The sequence below is a fragment of the Stegostoma tigrinum genome, chromosome 9, assembly GCF_030684315.1.
Source record: "Stegostoma tigrinum isolate sSteTig4 chromosome 9, sSteTig4.hap1, whole genome shotgun sequence".
Taxonomy (NCBI): Eukaryota; Metazoa; Chordata; class Chondrichthyes; order Orectolobiformes; family Stegostomatidae; genus Stegostoma; species Stegostoma tigrinum.
The window spans coordinates 83528153-83547182 of NC_081362.1; the positions used below are offsets into that span (position 1 = coordinate 83528153).

General features: G+C 43.9%; 1 protein-coding gene across 3 annotated transcripts in view; it reads right to left on the minus strand.

Annotated features, from left to right (window-relative positions):
- Positions 1-19030, minus strand: part of pld5 (phospholipase D family, member 5) — an 81164-nt gene that overhangs the window by 38794 nt on the left and 23340 nt on the right. For all 3 annotated transcript variants that reach the window (XM_048536428.2, XM_059648827.1, XM_048536431.2), the window contains 2 exons: positions 18154-18268; positions 13429-13556 (listed from right to left, as the gene is read on the minus strand). In XM_048536428.2, the coding sequence (XP_048392385.2) occupies positions 13429-13556; positions 18154-18268 (243 nt within the window). The remainder of the gene's footprint in view (positions 1-13428; positions 13557-18153; positions 18269-19030) is intronic.

Below are 19030 nucleotides of genomic sequence, written 5' to 3' on the forward strand. Positions count from 1 at the left end.
TTTGTGTTACCACCTTAGGCTGAATGGTCTCACTGACTGAAAGGCTGGTCTGTATAGCATGTGGCATTAATTTTGGTAGGTTTGAAAATCAAGATATATTTTAAAAGCTACAGTCAAGCATTTTCACAATGAAAGACAGCAGACGATTGTGCTGCATACACAATCAATTTCATTCTAATAATGTATTAACTAGATAAAGGTGCTTCAGGTGCAAGATATTAGCAGTTAAGGCCACCACCCCTCCAGGGTTAGCCTGGAGTCAGCTGAAATTAGAGATTACTTTCAAAAATGCTGCTGAGAGCAAGACAGGAGCAAAATAATATGGACAGTAAGAGAACTACCTTTCTGAAGGTGGAAACACGTTTTTCCTCTTGCACTCTTCAGTCCAAATGCAAGAATGCCAAAATACAACTGATAACAACAATTTATAATACAAGAGAAAAGATGTTGATGGGAGTCAACAATTTGACTAACTGAATGTTTTTGTTTTCATTTACTTTGAACATTTAATATTTGAAGAAAAGACAGTTCAAAAGAGGCTCTGTAGACTGATTCCTGAATGGGTTGACTTTTCTAGAACAGCTAAACAGGTTAAGTTTTTATTCATTCATGTTTAGAAGAATGAGTGGGTGATCTTATTGAAACTCACAAGGTTCTGATGGGGCATGATAGGGGTGGTGTTGAGAAGATATTCTCACAAATGAACTAAGGGATGTAGTTAAAAGAATAAGGGGTCAGTCATCCAAAACTGAGATGCAAAAGAATTTCTTCTCCCAGAGGGGAATGAATATTGAGAATCCTTGACCCCAGAGAATTATGGAGGCTAGATCACTGGAAGTATTTAAAGAGGAGGTAGATGCAATTTTGAAATAGAGGAGTTGAGCACAATGGTGATTGGCACATTGAAGGAGTGGAGACCTGGGACAGATCAGCCATGAGTTAACAGAATAGTGAGACAGACTTGAGGTTGAATGGCCTCACTTGTTCCTATTTCCTGTATTTTTGTGTAATTTCCCATCAAGTAGCTCAGGTTTAATTTTATTGTTCTTGAAGCCAGTTTAGAGTTTGGGAAACATAATCTAGCTGATTCTTTAGTGCAATATTGATCAAATACTACACTGTTGTGGAAGCCATGTCCCACATAAGATATTAAAGTGGGACTCAGTCTGCTCTCTCTGGGGCCATTTCAGAGTGGGTTTATGGAACAGTCACATGTCTGTGGGTGGGGAGTCACATGTAGGCCTGATTGGCTTAGACAGAGCTCCCTCCCAAAAGGGTCATTGGTGAACCAGGCTATTTTTACAGCAATGTGCTGTTGAGACAAGCTCTCAAATTCAGATGGGATTCAAACTCAAGGTGATGCAGGAATAACCCTGTCATTCAGTCTAAGGTGGTTAACATGAAATTAGTTTGTTTGTAAAGTATTTGAAACAATTGACAGAGAATGTAATTAAATGAGACTGAAGTTTAACCTTACACTTTTACATATGCTACAGATACCTGAAGAGAATTTCTGGACTGTATCCAATTATTTTCTCATAAAAATGACCCAATGCGTGTTCCTGTTTACTACGAACTGCAGTTTATGGTTTTGTGTTTTCTTGGAACACAATAGCCTCTGGATTACTAGCCTAGCAGCATGATTGAAATAACTCCACAGACGCTGGTATCGTGTCACTAAGTCACCCTTTATTTACACACGGAGAATTCTCGGACTGATCCAGCTCCCCGAGAGCTCTCAGTGAATAGAACCTCTGACACACCTGTTAACATCTGCCAGCCAGGGATCCCTGATTGGTCCAGGTTAACAGCCCCAATCACAGAACTCAACCTGGCTGATCTCATTACAAGTATTACAAGTACCATCATCTCCACCTTGGAAACACTTGGCTATCTATGAAGTTATAGATTTTGATTGATGAAATATTTTGCTCTTGGTCCAATGTTGCAGCTGCCAGAAGTTCTCGTCCCAGTTACTATTTTGTTCTGAGAGAGTTCAGGCTTCTTAGCTGATGTAATGTTGCTGAGGCCAGTTTCCAATGCTGTGTGAAATATGGCAATTGCACACTTTTAACCAGTTATCAATGCATGGGACCAATCTATATCTGACTTTTACAATTGTTCTTCTTGACTAAATGGACAGAATCTCAGCAGCACTGGGCCAGAGTTAAAAGTGGAATCCAGTCTGCAATTCCAGAGAGAGACTGTAAAACACATTCACCTTAAAAAGTAATTTATGACTTTTTCTCAGTGTGAATAACAAAAGCATTAATCCAATGAATCGTGAATACTTGCTAAAATGTAAATTGCCTCAAACAGATATACCGCATTGGTGATAATGGGAACTGCAGATGCTGGAGAATCCAAGATAATAAAATGTGAGGCTGGATGAACACAGCAGGCCCAGCAGCATCTCAGGAGCACAAAAGCTGACGTTTTGGACCGATACCCTTCATCAGAGATGGCGATGGGGTGAGGGTTCTGGAATAAATAGGGAGAGAGGGGGAGGCGGACCGAAGATGGAGAGAAAAGAAGATAGGTGGAGAGGAGAGTATACGTGGGGAGGTAGGGAGGGGATAGGTCAGTCCAGGGAAGACGGACAGGTCAAGGCGGTGGGATGAGGTTAGTATGTAGGAGATGGAGTTGCGGCTTGGGGTGGGAGAAAGGGGTGAGAGGAAGAACAGGTTAGGGAGGCAGAGACAGGTTGGACTGGTTTTGGGATGCAGTGGGTGGAGGGGAAGAGCTGGGCTGGTTGTGTGGTGCAGTGGGGGGAGGGGACGAACGGGGCTGGTTTTGGGATGCGGTGGGAGAAGGGGAGATTTTGAAGCTGGTGAAGTCCACATTGATACCATTGGGCTGCAGGGTTCCCAAGCGGAATATGAGTTGCTGTTCCTGCGACCTTCGGGTGGCATCATTGTGGCACTGCAGGAGGCCCATGATGGACATGTCATCTAAAGAATGGGAGGGGGAGTGGAAATGCTTTGCGACTGGGAGGTGCAGTTGTTTATTGCGAACCGAGCGGAGGTGTTCTGCAAAGTGGTCCCCAAGCCTCCGCTTGGTTTCCCCAATGTAGAGGAAGCCACACCGGGTACAGTGGATGCAGTATACCACATTGGCAGATGTGCAGGTGAACCTCTGCTTAATATGGAAAGTCATCTTGGGGCATGGGATAGGGGTGAGGGAGGAGGTGTGGGGGCAAGTGTAGCATTTCCTGCGGGTGCAGGGTGTGGTGGGGTTGGAGGGCAGTGTGGAGCGAACAAGGGAGTCACGGAGAGAGTGGTCTCTCTGGAAAGCAGACAGGGGTGGGGATGGAAAAATGTCTAGGGTGGTAGGGTCGGATTGTAGATGGCGGAAGTGTCGGAGAATGATGCGTTGTATCCGGAGGTTGGTGGGGTGGTGTGTGAGAACGAGGGGGATCCTCTTAGGGCGGTTGTGGCGGGGGCGGGGTGTGAGGGATGTGTTGCGGGAAATGCGGGAGACGCGGTCAAGGGCATTATCAACCACTGTGGGGGGAAGGTTGCGGTCCTTGAAGAACTTGGACATCTGGGATGTGCGGGAGTGGAATGCCTCATCGTGGGAGCAGATGCGGTGGAGGCAGAGGAATTGGGAATAGGGGATGGAATTTTTGCAGGAGGGTGGGTGGGAGGAGGTGTATTCTAGGTAGCTGTGGGAGTCGGTGGGCTTGAAATGGACATCAGTTACAAGCTGGTTGCCTGAGATGGAGACTGAGAGGTCCAGGAAGGTGAGGGATGTGCTGGAGATGGTCCAGGTGAGCTGAAGGTTGGGGTGGAAGGTGTTGGTGACGTGGATGAACTGTTCGAGCTCCTCTGGGGAGCAAGAGGCGGCGCCGATACAGTCATCAATGTAACGGAGGAAGAGGTGGGGTTTGGGGCCTCTGTAGGTGCGGAAGAGGGACTGTTCCACGTAACCTACGAAGAGGCAGGCATAGCTGGGTCCCATGCGGGTGCCCGTGGCCACCCCCTTAGTCTTCCAATTCCCTGGCCCCCAACACCTCATTTTCACGATGGACATCCAGTCCCTATACACCTGTATTCCACACGCAGATGGCCTCAAGGCCCTCCGCTTCTTCCTGTCCCACAGACCCGACCAGTCCCCCTCCACCGACACCCTCATCCGCCTAGCCGAACTCGTCCTCGCCCTCAACAACTTCTCTTTCGATTCCTCCCACTTCCTACAGACTAAGGGAGCAGCCATGGGCACCCGCATGGGCCCCAGCTATGCCTGCCTCTTCGTAGGTTACGTGGAACAGTCCCTCTTCCGCACCTACACAGGCCCCAAACCCCACCTCTTCCTCCGTTACATTGATGACTGTATCGGCGCCGCCTTTTGCACCCCAGAGGAGCTCGAACAGTTCATCCACTTCACCAACACCTTCCACCCCAACCTTCAGTTCACCTGGGCCATCTCCAGCACATCCCTCACCTTCCTGGACCTCTCAGTCTCCATCTCAGGCAACCAGCTTGTAACTGATGACCATTTCAAGCCCACCGACTCCCACAGCTACCCAGAATACACCTCCTCCCACCCACCCTCCTGCAAATATTCCATCCCCTATTCCCAATTCCTCCGCCTCCGCCACATCTGCTCCCACGATGAGGCATTCCACTCCCGCACATCCCAGATGTCCAAGTTCGTCAAGGACCGCAACCTTCCCCCCACAGTGGTCGAGAACGCCCTTGACCGCGTCTCCCGCATTTCCCGCAACACATCCCTCACACCCCGCCCCCGCCACAACCGCCCTAAGAGGATCCCCCTCGTTCTCACACACCACCCCACCAACCTCCGGATACAACGCATCATTCTCCGACACTTCCGCCATCTACAAACCGACCCCACCACCCAAGACATTTTTCCATCCCCACCCCTGTCTGCTTTCCAGAGAGACCACTCTCTCCGTGACTCCCTTGTTCGCTCCACACTGCCCTCCAACCCCACCAAACCCGGCACCTTCCCCTGCACCCGCAGGAAATGCTACACTTACCCCCACACCTCCTCCCTCACCCCTACCCCATGCCCCAAGATGACTTTCCATATTAAGCAGAGGTTCACCTGCACATCTGCCAATGTGGTATACTGCATCCACTGTACCCGGTGTGGCTTCCTCTACATTGGGGAAACCAAGCGGAGGCTTGGGGACCGCTTTGCAGAACACCTCCGCTCGGTTCGCAATAAACAACTGCACCTCCCAGTCGCAAAGCATTTCCACTCCCCCTCCCATTCTTTAGATGACATGTCCATCATGGGCCTCCTGCAGTGCCACAATGATGCCACCCGAAGGTCGCAGGAACAGCAACTCATATTCCGCTTGGGAACCCTGCAGCCCAATGGTATCAATGTGGACTTCACCAGCTTCAAGATCTCCCCTTCCCCCACCGCATCCCAAAACCAGCCTGGTTCTCCCCCCCCCCCCCCGCCCCCCCACTGCATCACACAACCAGCCCAACTCTTCCCCTCCACCCACTGCATCCCAAAACCAGTCCAACCTGTCTCTGCCTCCCTAACCTGTTCTTCCTCTCACCCAGCCCTTCCTCCCACCCCAAGCCGCACCTCCATCTCCTACCTACTAACCTCATCCCACCTCCTTGACCTGTCCGTCTTCCCTGGACTGACCTATCCCCTCCCTACCTCCCCACATATACTCTCCTCTCCACCTATCTTCTTTTCTCTCCATCTTCGGTCCGCCTCCCCCTCTCTCCCTATTTATTCCAGAACCCTCACCCCATCGCCATCTCTGATGAAGGGTATCGGCCCGAAACGTCAGCTTTTGTGCTCCTGAGATGCTGCTGGGCCTGCTGTGTTCATCTCGCCTCACATTTTATTATCTTGGATATACCGCATTGTCACTAGGTATAATACGTGTTTGGAATGTCAACTTCTCAAAATATTTGAGTAAAATTAGTGTGTATGACTGAACATTCTCCACTTACCTGCATGAATGCCATTCTAACTCCATCCAGGGCATTTGATTAACACCTTCTCCATCACCTTAAACATCCGTTCCCTCTCCTAGTGCTGTTCAGAGACAGCAAAGTGTACCACCCGCAGAGTGAACTGCAGCAACTTGCCCAGGCTACTGGGAGTGCTAGTGGGGAGGCAGAGTTTGGCGTGATAGTTAAGTCTAATCCATCAATATCAGATATCCATACATTACAAAGCTTCCTGAAGGCAACTACTGAAACTAAAACCACTGCTGTTTAGAATGACAGGAATATCAATCACATGGAACCACAACCACCAAATTCACTCTCTGATCAGAAAACAAAATGCGAGCCTTTCAACGTCACTGGGTAATGCTGGAACTCACTCCCTCACCACATTGTGGGTATAACAATAGAACATGAACTGCTGCTACAAGACTATAAGATATAGGAGCAGAATTAGGCCATTCAGCCCATCGACTCTGCTTCATCATTTGATCGCAGTGGATATATTTTTCAACCTCGTCCTTCTCCCAGCATCCTTTGATCCTCTTACTAATCAAGAACCTAACCCTGTCTGAACACATTCAATGATTGACCTTCGCAGCCTTCAATGAGTTTCACAGATTCATCACCCTCATGGCTGAAGAAATTCCACTTCAAATCAATTCTAAACTGTTGCCCAATCACTCTGTGGCTGTGCCCTCGAGTCCTAGTCTCTCCTATAGTTGAAACACCATCTCCACATCCACTTTATCCCGGCGTCTTGGTATTGTGCTATTACAGGTAGAACTCTCCTCATCCTTTTAAAATTCCATTGAAAACAGACCCAGAGACCTCAACCGCTCCTTATAAGACAAGCCCTTCATCTCTGGATCATTCATGTAAACATGCTCTGGACCAACTCCAAGGCCAGCACATCCTTCCTTAGATATGGGTCCCAAAACAGTCAACAATATTCCAAATGCATTCTGACCAGAGTCCTATACAGCCTCAGCAGTACATCTCTGCTCTCATATTTCAGGCCTCTTTAAATGAATACTAACATTGCACTTGCTTTCCGAACTGCCAACTGAACCTTCATGTTGACCTTAAAAGAATTCTGAACTAGGGTTCCCAAATCCCTTTTTGCTTCAGATTCCCGAAGCCTTTCCCCATTTAGAAAATAATCTATATTTCTATTCTTCCTACCAATGTGCATAATGTCAGTTCTGCTGGTTTTTAAAAGCTTTCCAATTCTTTGGCTTCCCACTAATCTTCACCACATTGTATACTTTTTCTATTGCTTTTATGCTGACCCTGACTTCCCTTATCAGCCATGATAGCCGCATCCTCCCCTTAGTATGTTTTTTTATCCTTTGGATGAATTTCTGTTGTGCTTCCCAAACTACCCCCAGAAACTCCTGCCATTGCCACTCCACCATCCTCCCTGCAAGGCTCCGCATCCAATCAACTTTGGCCAGCTCCTCCCTCATGTCTTCGAAGATACTTTTATTCAATTGTAATCCCATTATATCTGATTCAAGCTCCCTCTCAAACTGCAAGGTGAATTATACCATATGTGGTCACTGACCCCTAGGGGTTCCTTCACTTTAAGGTCACTAATCAACTCTGCCTCATTACACATCACCAAATCCAGAACTGTGTGTTCCCTAGTGGACTGTATCACAACAGCTTCAATACACCACCTTCTAGACATTCAACAAATTCCTTTTCTCGAGATCCACTACCAACCTGATTTTTCCAGTCCACTTACATATTGAAGTGCCCCACGATCTTTGTAATAGTGCCTTCCTTACATCCCTTGTCTACCTCCTGATTTATTTTCTGTTCCACATCCTGACTACTGCTAGGAAGCCTGTACATAACTTCTAACAGGGGTTTTTTCCTTTGTGTTTCAGGAAAACAACTCAACATCACCTTCTTAAAGGCAATTACAAATGGACAGTAAGTGTTGTGCTCATGATCAATAGCCACATCCCATGAAAAAAATCATTATAGAAACTGACTGTGAACTTGAGAGCATGGCATTCTTACGTTACTACAGGGGAAGAAGTTAGGTACTAGGTGACTATCAATAAGTTTATTTTTATTTACTCATGGGACATGGACGTCAGTGACTGGCAAACATTTATTTCCTGTATTTGGTTGTCCCTGAGAAGGTGGTGGTGAGCTGCCTACTTGAACTGCTGCAGTCCATGTGCTAAAGGTACACCCATAATGTCCTTATGGAGGGAATTCCAGAATTTTGACCCAATAACAGTGAAGGAACGGCAATACTTTTCCAAGTCGGGATGGGGAGTGGCAAGGAACTTGCAGGTAATGGTATTTCTGCTGCTCTTGCCCTTCTAAATGGAAGTGGTCATGGGTCTGGAAGGTGCAGTTGAAGGATCTTTGGTGAATTTCTGCAGTGCATATCCCAGTTTTGCACATTGCTGCTGAGAGTCAGTGGTGGAAGGTCTGAGTGTCTGTGGTTATAATGCCAATCATGCATGTTGTTTTGATTTGGATGGTGTCAAGCTTCTTGAGTGTTTTTGAAGTTGTACCCACACAGGCAATTGGGGAACATTCCATCACATTCTAGACTAGTGACCCACGGATGATAGACAGGCCTTGACTGAAAAAGATTCTTTCAGTCCTGAAGTTCTGCAGAAGAGTCTTATTGGACTTGAAGTGTTAATTCTGCTTCTCACTCCACAGATGCTGCCAGACCTGAGGAGTTTCTTCAACATTCTGTGTGTGTGTTCCAGATTTCCAGCATCCACAGTATTTTGTTTATATTTTAGAAGACTGAGATGACCTGACACTGTTTTCTGCAGCACAGAGCAGTTGTTGCCTGTCCAGTGCCAGGTTTGGGACATCTCCTCAAGAAGAAAAGGAGAACACGGTGGTCTTTGCTCTTATAGTTACTAATGATCTAGGCAGAAACTAGAAATGAGGTTCTGTATAGACAGTACGAGAAACTCAGCACTAAACTAAAAAGTGGCACCTAAAAAGGTTATAAACTCTAGATTATTTCCTGATCCACATGCAAACTGGCACATACATTTAGAAAAATGAATATGTGGTTCAAAGACTTGTGTGGAAGAAGTGGGTTGCAGTTTATGGGACAGTGGCAGTAGTACTATGGAAAGTTTGGGCTGTGCTCTTGGGACAGTCTATGCTTCAACATTGCTGGGACCTGTGCTCTTATAAACTGTATTGCTGGGGAACCAAAGGTTTTTAAACTAAATAGCGGGGCCGAGGGATCAAATGTGACAAGATGTGCTATGTCAAAGTGCTGAGACAAGATAAAGGAGGAAAACAATATGGGAAATAGGGTCTCAGAACAGGTGGAAGGTACAGAAAGAAAAAAAACATAGGAATATTCCAACAATCAAAGACTTTCAAAGATAACAGAAAAACAAAACTAATGGTTCTGCTTTGGAATCTGCAGTGAATTCATATCAAAGTAAACAAATTGTTAGTGAACATTGACGGAAGAATAATGTCTGATTGTCATTACAAGAATGTGTTTTCAGGAGGATAAGGATTGGGTCCTGAATATTAGGGGTATATATCGTTCAAGAAGAATAGAAAGTTGGGTAAATGTAGTGGGGTGGCAATGTTAATTAACGATGGCATTTGTGCAACAGTTAGAGAGGACTTCCATTCAGTAGATGAGGAGATAGAATCGGTTTGGGTGGAAATAAGAAATAGTAAACAAGAAGTTGCTACTGGGAGATGTGTACAGCCCCCCTCAGAGCAAATACTATATAGTGCAGGATAAAGTGCTAAAGAAGAAATATCAGGTGATTGCAATAAAGGAACAACGGGTGACAAAAATCTACATCTCGACTTGAAAAATCAGATCAGCAGGAGTAGGTTCGGTGAGGAGTTCACACAATATTTTTAAGATAGTTCCTTAACAGAGAATGTTCTGAAACTGAGCAAAGAACAGGCTTTTTAAGACTTGATATTGTATAATGAAACAGGATTAATTAGTGACCTCAGAGTAAAGGCACCCCTAGGTAGCAGCAACCACAATATAATTAAATTCTACACTTTAATTAAATCTAAATTACATTTTACTTCCAGCTTGGCTGGACCGAAGATTGGTATTTTCAACTTAAACAAGGGAAGCAATGCGGCCATGGAAACTGAGTAACTGAAGTGAACTGGCTTACTAGGCCGTGGGATACGCCAATTGGTAAAACCGTACCAAGTTAAAGTCACCACAGTCCTGGAGGACCATTGGGTCGCTCCGCCATTAGAGAAAGAGAAAAACAATCTAACCCAAGGTCAGCAAGCCTCGGGTGAGGGGTTAGTTTGTGAAGGCAGGACTCACCTTGTTAGCATCATTTTGGAGCCATTGAGTCATACAGCACAAAAACAGACCCTTCGGTCCGACTCACCTGTGCCAACCAGGTTTCCCAAACTAAACTAGATCCACTTGGCTGTGTTTGGCCCATATCCTCCTAAACCTTTCCTATTCATGTACCTGTCCAAATGTCTTATGAATGTTGTAACTGTACCTGCATCTACCACTTCGTCTGGCAGTTCATTCCATACACACACCACCCTGTGTGTGAAGAAGTGGCCCCCAAGGTCCCTTGTAAATCTTTCTCCTCTCACTTTAAAACAACACCTTCTAGTTTTTAAACTCCACCATGCTCGGGAAAAGACCTTTGCTACTCACCCTATCTATGACTCTCGTGATTTTTATGAACCTCTGTAAGGTCACTCCGCAACCTCCTACGCTGCAGTGAAAAAAGTTCCAGCCTATCCACCCCCTCCTTACAACTCAAACCCACCAGTCCCAGCACAAACCAGCCATCTAGCCAACTGAACTAACTGACATAAGTAGCTCAATAAAAACAGTGGCAGGCCTTAAAGGGGCTATTTTAGAATTGTCAGAATACTGCCGGATTTAATTCCCGTACTGGTTGAGATTAAGTTTAGGTTGAACTCACCACCAGTCTGTATTCCTTGAAAGAGAGAGCAGCCTATAGACCTCTGGGACTATGGAGACTTTCACTTTCTACTTACACTTTCTCATACAAAGCATACTTCTAAAGGGAGGGTCCACCATCCACGGTTCACTAAAACAAATTAGGTAAGGCATCAAACTTAAGGAAAAAGCAAAGAAATGTGCAAAGATTAGTGGCACAACAGACTTTTGGACAGAATGTAAAGATGGAAAAAATAGCCAGAAGGAAGAAGAATTTAGAGTATGAGAGGAATCTACCTGGAAATTAAGAATGGATAGCAAGTATGTGATCCTGAATAATCTTGACAAGGTGGATATGGAAAAGTTTTTTTCACTCTTATGGTTAAGTCCAAAACCAGATGGCACTGTTTAAAAATTCAGCCTCACCCTTTTAGGATGAGGAGAAATCTCTCTCTCTCTCACTCACTTAAAGAACTGTGTAGTTATAGGGGCACTCTGCCTCAGGAAGCCATGGAGGCAGGGTCATTAAATAATTTTAAGACTGTTCATTTTGGTTCATTGCCGATTCATTTCTGGCTTGAAGGAGTTGCCACCGTCCTTGGGGCAGCACGGTGGCTCAGTGGCTAGCACTGCTGCCTCACAGCACCAGGGACCGGGGTTCAATTCCACCCTCGGGCGACTGTCTGTGTGGAGTTTGCACAGGTTTGCTCCAAGTGCTCCAGTTTCCTCCCACAGTCCAAAGATGTCCAGTCTAGGTGGACTGGTCATGCTAAATTGCCCGTAGTGTTCAGGGATTTGTACATTAGGTGGGTTACAGGGGATGGGTTTGGGTGGGTGTGGACTTGTTGGGCCGAAGGTCCTGTTTCCACACTGTAGGGATTCTATGATGATACAGAGGTGGATAGATTCTTCAAGGAAAATGTGGGTTAGAAGGGTGGATGCAGCATCTTCGCTATTCTTTCCTTAAACATACAGTGCCATTAGAGAAAGAATTGCAGGATTTTGACCCATTTACACTGAAGGAATGGTGACCTACTCCCTAGTCACGAATGGCTTAGAGAGGATACATGAATTAATATCTAACCAAAAAGCATTACTCAAAGTCTCAAGAAGGCTTCTTCAGGCACATGTTCCTGGTTATTTTGATGCAATAAATGTTCAACTTCTTCCATTGTAATTAAGTATAGCAGTCCAGAATACAAACTTTGTCCTTATAATTGGATTTGCAGTTAATGGGAACCTAATATCAACATCAAGAACACAGATGAGTTTATCGTATTAAATAGGCACGGTGGCTCAGTGGTTAGCACTGCAGCCTCATCGCACCAGAGACCCGGGTTCAATTCCAGCCTCGGGCGACTGTCTGTGTGGAGTCTGCACATTCTCCCCGTGTCTGTGTGGGTTTCCTCCGGGTGTTCCGGTTTCCTCCCACAGTCCAAAGATGTGCAGGTTAGGTGGACTGGCCATGCTAAATTGCCCATAGTGTTTAGGGGCATGTGGGGTATAGGGGGATGGGTCTGGGTGAGATTCTTCAAGGGACAGTGTGGACTTGTGGGCCAAAGGGCCTATTTCCACACTGTAGGGAATCTTAAAAAAAATCTAAAGAGAATGGTAGTTATGCTGGGATATTAATTCCAATGAGAGATAATGGGAACTGCAGATGTTGGAGAATCCAAGATAATAAAGTGTGAAGCTGGATGAACACAGCAGGCCAAGCAGCATCTCAGGAGCACAAAAGCTGACATTTCGGGCCTAGACCCTTACTTCCAATGATTTGTTACTAGTGACACACATTAGGCACATCTACAGTTAGACTGTAAATATGTCAAATTTTACTTTTCCTCATCCAAGAAAATCTCTAAGGTTTAATGCAATGACTGTCAACTTTGCCCAAAAGGAGTTTCCATCCAGCTTCCAGGACATTGAGCATAATACAGCTTAATACATATCTTATTTACAATGGTAACTGACACAAAAGGGAAAATTGCACTTTCACTTCCTATTGCTTCCTATATAAGTGAAACATATTTCCACTATGTTCACATCACAAAAGCTCTGGTTTAGTGTGATGAAAAAGTTCTGCATCCAATGCATAGTCCTAGCAGAGGCTAATTCTGTTCTCTGTAATAGAAAATTCCACTGGTACTTCACATTGCCCCAGTAATACCTTAGCCTTGTCCTCCATTACATTGCATATTGATTGGACTGAACCTGATTCAATGAGTCAAAGACAAATGTCATTCATGCCCAAATACTTTGTACCTGTTTAACCAATTGCAGCAGCCACCAGCATTCTCCTGCCAAACTCAGACAACTCAACTTGTTTTTCAATCTTTCGCTTGAAGCCAGGAGCAACAATACATTCAATAAGTTTCCAATCCTTGTCTAGTCCATACAGCTGCAATGATCATCAAGCAACTGTGTGCCTTGCCTGAAAGGTCTAATTCAATGCTGACGAGACATTCCTGCATGGGATGCGGCACACATTCAAAAGACATAAAATTATCAACCTTAAAAAAATTACACGATTATTTTTACATGAGCCTCGGCATGAATTACCTGTGAAAGAGAGCGCCAGTCCAAGTGGGCACTGCCAATGTAGATATGCTTCCTGTCCACCACCCAAAAGGAAGAGTGAAGCTCACCACCAATAATAGGAGTCATATTGATATATTTCACCAGTGCACCTGGATGTTAAACAGCCAACAACTTGGCATTAACTGCTACTGATCAACGTCTTCAAGTTACATATGAAGCATAGATGACACAAAATTAAGATCTCTCATTACTGACTCAATAGATTGTGGGTTTGATGGAAGAATATAATTGATATTATCACATAAATATTCTTTTAAAATTGGACAGGCATAAAATTAAAAATATCAGAAGTAGTTACACTCAAATAAAATCTCATATTATAACCTAGTTTTATTGTTAATAGAAAACCAGCTCTTCACTGAATGATACACTGATGAGGTCAGCAACTTGTCCTTACTAATAACACTGTTAGCTAAATATTAGTCTGCTCTCACTGTGGGATTGTGTTTAAGCTGACCTGTCCCTTTGGCCATGAAGTTTAATCACTGCAAACGAGCCAAGATGAAGCCAGCCAGAGTTTAATTGCAGTTCAGAGACAGAAGTTTGCAAGTTGGATGACAACTATACATTTCTGGCTCCAGGTCAGAAAGGCCAGCATGAAATTTAATAAAAGATGAAAGCAGAAAGTGCTGGAGAAACCCAATGGGTCTTGCAGCGTGTATGAAGAGAGAAACATTGCAAGTCCAATAGCTTTTCTTTGGAATCAAATTAAGATGAAATTCAATATATTCTTGACCCTGAGAAGTAGTAGAGCTGAAGGGTGACGTGCGAAGTGTGATGATATCATCCTAATCTTTGCATTGGCCAGATGCAAATTCTGTTGCTTTATTTAAAGAAAAATGTTGGACACTACGTAATTTTGGAATTCTGTCCCTTTAAAGCCATAGGCTTCTCAATCAGCTCCATCGTTTCTGGCATGTCACACTGGAGGCGATGGGGGGGATGCTCAGTATAGTCACTCACATACGGACAATTGGACAGTAATACCGAGCAAGGAATCAACCAAAGTATGTTCCTCTATTTGTGCTGTAGCTATGCCAGGTGTAATGGATGCCTTCATCCATCCCTTGGTCTGCAGTAACTTGCTCTTCCTTAGTCTTCCTGTATTGTCATTGCCATTGAAGGGAAACCTTCTAGAACTGAGGTCAACAAATAAAAACAGCCATTGCAAACTGCTTGAGGGTAAATGAGGCATTATTTAGGGTGAGAAAAGTTAAAAGACATCAACTTCAAGTGACCACTCAAGGGTTAAAAGCATGTGAGTAATTACAACTCCCAACTGAAACTGGCACTGTAAATGTAAGCAGAATGAGTGAATTCTGAGCCAGCTGCAGGTGTTGGAGACAAAGGAAGAGATTTAAGAGAGCTATCTCTTACTATAATTGGTGATGGTGATTTTAATGTGTGCACTATATACAGCAGGCAAGCCAAAGGATGCACAGGAAGTCAGAGAATACTGTAAATGTGTAAGTAGACAGCACACCTGCCTCAGGAGCTTCAGTAGTTAAGAAAAACAAATAAATAAATTTATAAGTTTGACATCAATGGCGTCAGCAAAGCCCTGAAACAATTTACAGCCAGTGAAGTACTTTTGTAGTCATTGTTCTAATTCAGGAATCACAGCAGCCAATTTGCACACAGTAAAGTCCCACAAACAGCATGTCCATAAATCACTGAATAATCTTTTCTTGAAATCATGTTGATCGAAGACAGGCGTTAAACCAGTCATAGGAGACTGGATTTGTACACTGGCAGTGTAAAGAGTATTCCATAAGAAGACTGCCTGTGTTCCAAATAAGGAAGAAACATAGTCAGTTCCTAGTTTCAATTCCTGGTCTGTTATGAAGTAATCTCAGAATCAGACCCTATACTTGTCTTTCACAGACCTTGTTAGGGATGGTAAATTTGGTCAGAGTTCTCTCCCTTCCTGATACCCTGCCAGGATATCTGAGCATACAGATGCCAGAACAAAGGAGGGGTTTCACTCGACTGCAATGTTCTCAGTGGACAAAGAGCCCCTCAAGATTAGGACAGAACCTCATTGTAGCCATCAGCATGTTACGTACCCCAAGGCAACATGCTGAGAGGGACACCTACCAAAGAGAATTGATTCTCTTTTCATTTAAGCTTATCGAAGGACTTTCCAATATAGTCTGTAACAGTCTGTCTGCTAAGGGGCATTGACAAAACTCTAGCCCCATTTCCACAAACTGAAGGGCAGAACTATTCATGGCAGGAGAAAGAGGGAAGTGAAAAACTGATAGAAAGGGGAGAAAGGAATGCGTAAGAACACTTAATTACCACTGACACTAATTCCTAAATATATCCCCAATTCCTAAATATATCCCCAATAGGGAACAAGAGAGATCGACAGTTGGCAGATTCATTGGATTTTTTCCAAATATATAACTGTAGGAAACTGATAATTAATTATTTGATTATGAAGTATATGGTGCTTAGCTTTAGGACGCAGAAGGCTCTGCATGAAACGGCAGGGAGTATTTCCAAAATAATAACTAGCAGCCAAAGATGTTGCCCTGAGAGATCAAAACCCATGGCAAATTGAGGAGTTATACAGAATGCAATTAACTGCCAATCTGAAGCAATGACAATCCTTAGGTTTCAGAGGAACCCAAATTTTCTCAGTGAGCTTTTGACGGCATTATCATCAATGTGTCAAGGGAACTGACTGTGATGGAATTAAATCACAGCGGTTAGTTCTCACTTTCTAGGAATCATGTAGGACATAGTCCTCTTGCGGTTGTCCTCTAGTTCCAACACCATAGAATAAATCTGAGGATGAAGTAAAAAGAGATTTAATTATGTTGAAGGATTAAAATTAAATCAAGCTCTGATCAATTCAATCACTTGTGTAGGGATTCAGTAGTGACTTTCTTGCATCTGTAAAAAGGTTGAGGATTCATAGAATCTCTACAGTTTGGAAGCAGGCCATTCAGCCTATCCCAACAGCACCCCACCCAGACCCACGCCATCCCTGTAACCCTGTATTTCTCAAGGCTAATCCACCAAGCTTGCACATCCCTGAACACTACGGGCAATTTAGCGTGGCCAATCTACCTAACCTGCACATCTCTGGACTGTGGGAGGAAGCCCACGCAGACACAGGGAGAATGTATAAACTCCACACAGACAATCGCCCAAGACTGGAATCAAACCTGCGTCCCTTGGTGCTGTGAGGCAGCAGTGCTAACCACTGAGCCACCGTGCCAATTCAAGGTCAATTCCAGAGACCAAAGCACCAAATCTAGCCTGCCACTTTGGTATAACACTGCACTATCAGAGAGATACTCTTTCTGACACACTGCTGTGCTCAACTGAGGGTCCATGTGCCCTTTCAGGTGCTGGATCCAATGGCACTATTTCAAAGAAGGGTAAGGGAATGCTCCCTCAATATTGTCCCCTTGAAGAGCATCGCTAAAGAATTATCTGGACATTATCTCATAGCAGCTTGTGGGATTCTGTGCACAAACAGGTTGCCACAATTCTTATGTTACATGATTTCATTGAATGTAAATTGCTTTCAGACATCCTGAGACCCTAAGAGGGGATATATAAATGCAAGTTCTTTCATTTTCTAATTGTTTAAGCCCTTCAAAGAACTTAAATTTTAATTTGGAGGAAATGAATATTGGCAAGGTTTTTCACTCATTGACAGTATACCCAACATTACGAGTTAACAGCTCCAACAGTTCGTTAAATAACTTTTCACCTTGGTCATTATAATTGATAATTAAGAAAAAGTCTTTCAAAATATTAAAATAAACATTTCAGAGTCAGTTTCATTAAAAAAACCTGTCGGTAAAATTAATTCTCCAATCAATATCTACCCTATTCCCTCTTTAAAGCTATACAGCACAGAAATAACCCTTCGGCCCATCAATTCTGCACTGGTCAGAAACAAGCATCTAACTATTCTAATCCCATTTTCCACCACTTGTCCCATAGCCTTGTATGCCTTGGTAATGCAACTGCACATCTAAATACTTCTTAAATGTTATGAGGGTTTCCGCCTCCACTGCCCTTACAGGCAGCGAGTTCCAGATTCCCACTGCCCTCTGGGTGAAAACATTTTTTCTGATATCCCCTCGGAACCTCTTGTACTTTACCTCAAATGTATGCCTCTATGTTCACAAAGGGAACGCAGTGGTTCATTCCACACAAAGCTCAAAACATTTCCATGTCTCAGTTAACCTACTGAGGCGTTTCAATCTCTCCCTGCCTCTCCAGACTGTGCTGCTTTCCTCATCAATCACAGTTAAAGTCACCACATTGGGAAAAACTGAAAATCAATTTAGGAATAAAATCAGACCTCAGCTTTACCACTGAAGAATCTCAACTACATCGGAACATGCACATTTTTTTTTGAGAAGAGTCTTTAATGATGTCCCTCATTGAGGAGCTCAGTAGCCAACAAACTTAGACAATATTTTCATGCAGTAGTTGTCTAGTGAGAAGCTACTGGAGGCCAAGATTGCCCAGTAACAGTTGAGAGGTAGTTTTAATTATTAGTTCTGAAGGGGAGTCATATTGGACTTGAAACATTAACTCTGTTTCTCCACAGATGCCATCAGACCTGCTAAGCTTCTCCAGCACTTCCTGTTTTTGTAAGTATTCACTGATGGACCACTTGCTTATCCACAATTTTAGGGAGAAATTTTTACTTACCATTCACTTTCAGATTTGTCACATCCTGGGATCCAAATTGGAATTTATTAATCGGGATTCTCAGGCCAACGTTACGAGTCTTCAATTCCTGCAGCTTCTCAAATACATTCTCACCCTGGCAAATGGCATTTACCAATAAAAATCATATAGCATTTCCAAATCTCAAAGAAATATTTGGGTCTCTTTTCTATCTGCTCTATTTGTCAAAATGTAATCTTCCAGTATTATCCGCATTTACATATTTTTGACATAAGTTGTCCATTGAATTAGGCAGATTTATCTGGATTTCCTCTGAATGGTCTGATGCCAAATCCAATTAGGCTGCCCAGGCAAAGTAGTGGAATGTGCCCTAAACTCATCCTGACAAATGTACAAGCAGTTAGCCAGCTCCTCAGTAGTCAATATTTTATAAACTGTCTACAAACACAGTCCTTCTTGATGTTGCTCACAAAAGACACATTTGTCTTTTTTGATCAGAAAATTAACAGCCATAAATAGATGCCAGCTGCCTTCATGGGGATGACTAAGATTATCTGCCATGCTTCAGAAACCCAGCCCTCAGACACTGAGGTATAGTAGAAATGAAGCCACAAATACCTTACTGTGTAAGTCTGCCAGTTTGAAGTATTATAAATATTGTCATTACACTTAGTAGCCCACATATAAAACCTATCGTAGTAAAGATGTTCTATTTCAAACAAAATTGGTAGAACAACATCTCCACTTCTGACCTTCCAAACCCCACAAGCCCTATTGCCCAGAAGAACAACTGCAGCAAGTGCATGGGGCACCATGCCCATTGTTATAAAGTGGAGGTCAATCCTCCTTCTGATAATTAAAACCGAAACATCCAGAGAGGCACACCTCACCATATAAT